This window comes from Gymnogyps californianus, chromosome 2 (genome assembly GCF_018139145.2).
Source record: "Gymnogyps californianus isolate 813 chromosome 2, ASM1813914v2, whole genome shotgun sequence".
NCBI lineage: Eukaryota > Metazoa > Chordata > Aves > Accipitriformes > Cathartidae > Gymnogyps > Gymnogyps californianus.
This window is the reverse complement of record NC_059472.1, coordinates 5735877-5741876: the sequence shown is the minus strand read 5'-3', so window position 1 is coordinate 5741876 and position 6000 is coordinate 5735877. Positions and strand designations below refer to the sequence as shown.

The window sequence follows — 6000 nt, the reverse complement described above, 5'->3', positions numbered from 1 at the left end:
GATTAATGTCCCTCTGTCAAATTGCTCCCTTGTGCTTTCTACATAAGGTTCATGATCCAAAATGTAAAAGACCAAGAAAGAGCCCATATTTTCAACACATGATCCCCCTAGAGACCCAGCAGGTATTCTCATTCTCAGTTCAGACAAACTCCGACAAGAATATTGCCAGCATCAATATTCTTGAGTCAAGCTACACAAGGTATTCCGAAGTTAGCCCTTACAGCGAAAATCTGCTTTGTAAAGCAACTCTGAAAACCAGTCTCCTGTTCATCATGTCTTCATGCTTTTCTAATCAGTTGTTTCCATTTCACAAGTCAGAAGACAAAAATCTATGTCTGTGACTTCCAGTTTTAAACCAAATCGATGAAGCTAAGCAGGCTGTCTTTTCTTAATTCAACACCACCATTTATAAAGGTGTTGAAAGAAAAGTCCAGACTCCGATGGACCCTTATTACCCTAAGGACCTCAGGTGCCAAAATTGGGACGTAGGAGGCAATTGGGTGGCTGATGCAGAGTCTCTTCCCCCAAGCAGCAGTGGCTCTGCGGAGACAGCAGCAAGGAGGACTCCTCGTGGTCTCTGCTGGATGCTCACCCCTGTACAGGGCTGCAGACTGGGGCAGGAGCCTGCCTTCACCCCCAGACTGGCTCTGTCCCTGTGCAGCTCTTCCTCCCCATGCCATGGAGCAGCAACCTTAACCCTCATCAGCGCTGGACTCCAGCTCACAGAGGCTGAAAGAGGTGGTAGTGGATTTTTTTCAGTCTATGTTGTTACTGTTGAGTTACTGCAGTCATTTTAAGAAAATGTTCTTGTTATTCCCTGGCACAAGGACAGTACAGGTTCATGCCGTAACCTTGTCCCTCTGAGCTGCGTGGCTGCTCATCACGTAGCACCCAACATCTCACCACCTGTAACACATATATCCCCACACCAACTCAGTGGGAACGTGAGTCAGTAATGGTGGAAGATAAAGACAGCTACCAGAAGATCTTTTTTCCATGAAGACCTAGTTAATGTAGGCAACACAGCCCAGAGCGCGTCAGCTGAGTACCTTAGGATGAGCTGACTCGCTCTCCAGGCTCCACAGCTCACATCATTGGAGCCACCAAAATGAAGGTGCCATGGTTTGACTCTGAATCCTACTGTGAGAGACTGAGCATGGGATTCAAGTACCTAGACATGAGCATCCTACATCATTTGATGTGATACATAATCTCCCCTAGGGTCACCCACTGCAGATCTGGAACTACATCGTATCTGCCAGTCCCCTGTCGGTGTCTCTGGCACCCAAGACATTGTCGGATGGTGATACCCAGCCATGCCTAGGCATCAAGCATAGCAGGGCAGAGCTTGGCCAGTTTCCACATTAAAAGACTGAGCCATCAGTAAACTATTTTCTTTTTTTTTTTTTAATAATTTTAATTATTTTTTTTTTTTTAAATTGCCCAGAATGTAAAAAGTGTGCTCATCTCCTAGCCAGTTTTGTGGTCAGAGCACAGAGCTTGGGCTTAGCTGCTACAGCATTTTTATTGTCTCTCTGGAAAAAACCACACACATTTGGTTTAGTCCTGAACAGGGTAGTCTTGCTTTGATTACACATCTCCAAATAAACATGTAGAACAGAGTTCAGCCTTACACAGTTTAATTATCCCATATTAACAACAAGAGGTGGGAAAAGGACAGCTCAGGAAAACAGCATCACAAGGCTGTACTGAGAAGAGCCACTCACAAGTGACAGAGAAGGGAAACAATCCATTCCCTGCTACAGCGTCCAAGAAGCAGCTAATTCAAACCTGTTTAGAAAACAAGTATAAATTGTTAAATAATTTAACACACAAAAATATTTTCCCCAAATGATGCTGTTGTTTTGGATTGGCTTGGTTTGATTTTTAATTTATTTATTTGACAGGCAAAAATTTTAATGGAATAATGGTCTGTTTGCTATAATTGCAATAATTTACACACTTGATTTAAAAACAAAACAAAAAACAACCCACAGTGATGCCTTGAAACCCATGTGTCATTAGCACCTTTTTAATATGTAAATAATACATTGTCTGGCTCTCTAATGCAATTTTAATAGTATAACCTTTCTTACCACAGGATCAGCCAAAAAAAAAAAAAAATCCAACAAAAATATCAGTATATTCCTGGGTTTAAACCTCAGACTCAGTGAACAGACTTTATGGTGATACACCAACCGCTTTGTTGCAGAGACAGGAACATTGAGACGCAAAAGCCGCAGCCCTTCCGTATTCAAGAGCGGTCAGAGGAGAGGCCATCAGCACTGTCCCTGCCCTATCTGCCACCTCCTGCCTGCATGGTCACCTTGCAAGGTGCTGGACAGACAATACACGTCTGCTTGTCACCTTCCAGTCACCTGCTCAGGCACAAAGGCATCTGCATTTTCTGGAGGGCAGCTTCTGACCATGCCCAGGGCTGTACTTGTAGGTTGACCATCTGCCCAGATGGCAGATCTGATTTGGAAAGTAATCTCAGGCCACCTTTCCAAAGACTGGAAATACTCATGAGCAGACTGAGGCAAAAAATGTTGCAGCTTTTGGTGTTTGAGCTTGCAGAGCAGAAATCCTGCCAATACACCCTCCTTTCTTACCTTTTATTGCAGGTGACTTTTTAGGTACATGCACATAGGGCTTGCTTCCGTAAGAGGTGGCAGCTATAGAAGCCTCCCTTTGATGACTATACCTATAGAAACTGGGTGGCTATAAACATAGGTCTTGATCTGGGTCTGCAGCATGTGTCTCGTACTCCTCTCACTAGAGACAAATTATGCTTGGTAAATGCCATTTAACTGGCTGGAGAGAAAATGAGATTTAAGAACAGGCAGGGAAATGGCACCCATTGAATTCAGGGCACAGAGACAGTCTGGGGTGTCTCCAGGAACAGACTGAACAGACAACCATATGCTAAGGAATATGCTGGAGCAAAGGGAATTAGGCTGCATCCCCTTTTCCGGGTGGAGAAGTTGCAGAGCCGTAGTCTGTGCCTAACCCATGCAGATCTTTTAATTGCTATTAAAGATACAGGTGTGTCCCTCATGTTCCTAACACAGACTCTTGGCAATGGCTCCAACAGACATTCAAATGAAAAGGGTTATCCAAAAAAACCCCTACACCTCCTTCAACTGGATACCACTGCACCATCTCACCCATTGGGGGCTGGACTAGATGAGCTTTAAAAGTCCCTTCCAATCCAAACTATTCTATGATTCTATGATCTCACAGGGGCGAAAGACCCTGAAATTTGTTTAACAGAACATTGTTATGTATCTACCCTTCGCATGGTGCACTAGAGTGTATTAAAGTCTATGCCATGCATGGCATATGCAGACACGCATGATGAGAGATAATCTACAGAGGCTGAGGAGTCACCGTCATGACAGGAATTAAATGTCACAATAACATGGCCCAGTTAACATGTTTGGCCTCCATAAAACCTGCTCGTTGCCATCACATTTATTCAAAACAATGTCTCATGCCATGTTGGGAGGTATCTATCTCTTGCGTAGAAAACCTGTTCTGCCTCACCACTGAAGGGATGAAATCTCACTCAGCCTGGACTAGGAAAAATGGTGCTGTTAAATACAGTGTGATCAACATGTTTGCTTAATACTAAAATATAGCAAGCTGACCTAAGATGCAGTACAGTAACAGATATACCATTGAGAGTTACTTAAAAGTGCTAAGCTTTTCGTTTCACGATATTTTCACTTTGATTCATCTTTCCATAGCAAGAAACACAGTAAAATCAAATCAAAGAGTTTATTTGCATAGGAAATAGCAAAAACAGCACACTGAGAGCTACACAGTAAAGACTTTGTTTAACCCTGGCATGTGAACATGTTATTTAATTTAATTTTTCAGTAAAGCAGAGGCAAATTTTATCTGCTACTCAGTGAGAAAAAGACTCCAAGGCTGGCAAATGGTTATCCCTGGACTTTAGCAGTGGGGTCTGATTCTAGGGTGGTTATAGACAGCTGTGGCTTATGCTCAGCTTAGCCAGCTTGGAAGCACCATGCCATATGGTAAATGTGCCAGCAGGGCAGGGTGCATCTTTTCTGTCTCCTGAAGACCTGATGAGATTTCCAAACACGTTCAGCACTTAGTGCCTGTGTCAGGTTCATTACTCCGATCTCTCAATACAAACTGCTTTGTGCAGAAGAGTTTTGAAAATGCAGCTGCTTTGCTGGCTGGCACAGATATCCGAGGCCTGATCACCTCTCAGATCCACACCTTTGTGGTTGGGATTGTCTTGATCAGAGGGTTAAACTCACAAATGGCCTATTGTGAAGGTCTTCTCAGATTCCATCCCCTCTTTACATTCTCAAGTTGATTTTGGCAATTAGCTGATAGAGGAAAAGGGACAGTGTCTGACTTTTTGCTTTCATCCTCAAACAAAATTTCCTCTGGGTTTCTGAAGACCCCTTTGTTCTGACCCTTTCATCAGAGATCAACCTTCTCCTAGACCAGCCTGCGACTTCTCACCTACCCTCTAAAACACGACCCTGCCAAGTTATAATCACAGCGGATCATCCAAAATGGTGAAGTTGGGTCACACTTGGCTTCCTGAGATTCTAATGCCAGGTGGTTTTCTATGCTGCTCTGGCTGATTTTTGGGTGAAGCAGTGGTAGGGAGCTGTGTCTGTGCTGACAATGAAAAGGGGATTTGGCATCCCTGAGCTGATGGAGGACAGCATCGTGGCTTTTTGCAGAGGCGTCTCCCTGACAGAAGGAAGCTAAGCTCCATCCGGTAGGACCAAACCCTCCGAGTACTGAAGTTCTTGGACAGGGAGCAGCAAGGAAGTTTAGATCATCTCTGCAGTCTCTTCTAGGCCTTACTGTGAGATCCCACATGGTCCCATAAAAAGTAGCACCTACAGGATACAGATTCACTTATGGGCAGAAGAAGATTAAATTTAATAGGGAATTTCTGGGAAACACACATTGGCTGTTCATAACTGTCTGTCCATTGTGAGCTGAATGTACTGGAGACCTCTTCCCCAGCTTTGGCATGGCTTTGCCTTCCTCCCCTCCATGTGGATGGCAGATAGCACCAACAATCCTGCGATCAGCCTGTGTGTCTCAGTTAATGCCCTGGGCTGCACAGTGCAGGATTTTATTTCAGTTTCAAGGATGAGGGGTAAAGCTTTGGAAAGAATTAACCAGATAGATAACAGACAAAAATTTTGGCATCAGAATGGTTTTGCATAAAGAGCTACACAATGCATTGATACTGTATGCTCTTCAAAAGAGGAAAAAACCACTTATTTTTAATGTTGTAATATGCCCTGATGTTAGAGAAAACAAAAACAAATTCACATATCACATCAAAGATAATAATAATAATAATAATTATTATAATTCATAAAAATAATCTGACCGACCGGCAGCATTTGTTGGCTTTAGAAGGCCTCCCACGAAAGAAGCACAGTTGAAGACATCTGAGAGCTCTTGGCAGGCATGATGATTTCAAGTTTTAAAAACAAGTCCGGGGATACTCCCTGCATGCTAGGGCCCTTTGACGTTGGCAGGTCTGGCAGCCAGGCTTGCATAGTAAGCGCACTGAGTGGGGTCACACTGTCCGTTGGCTCCCGGAGGTCCCTGTGGACCCATGAGACCAGGCACACCAGCTTTGCCTGGAGGGCCGGGTGGTCCTGGCATCCCATCTTTGGCATAGCCAGGCTCCCCTGGGAGGCCTAAAATAAAAACAAAATGCCCTTGGTGAATGACACCCCCAGGGTGCAGTACTCAACGGCGTAACATCACAGCAGATGGCTTTGCTGCCAAACTGGGATGCAGACATCAGCTTCCACAGATTTGGGTCTGGCTAGCATGAATCTACAAGGATGTGACAAGTGTGTCTCCTCTGAAAGAAAGATTTCCACTCTCTATGGCATCCTTGGGCTGCACAACTCTGCTATGGCTGCTCTTCCTCTATCACCACATTGAAGCTGTGCAGCTGCACAAGCCAACTAATGACAT

General features: G+C 44.3%; 1 protein-coding gene across 1 annotated transcript in view; it reads right to left on the bottom strand.

Annotated features, from left to right (window-relative positions):
- Positions 1 to 5409: 5409 nt before the first annotated feature.
- COL22A1 (collagen type XXII alpha 1 chain) overlaps positions 5410 to 6000 on the bottom strand; it is a 215430-nt gene continuing 214839 nt past the window's right edge. The window contains exon 63 of the mRNA XM_050892264.1: positions 5410 to 5714. Coding sequence (XP_050748221.1) covers positions 5527 to 5714 — 188 coding nt within the window. The 3' untranslated portion in view covers positions 5410 to 5526. The remainder of the gene's footprint in view (positions 5715 to 6000) is intronic.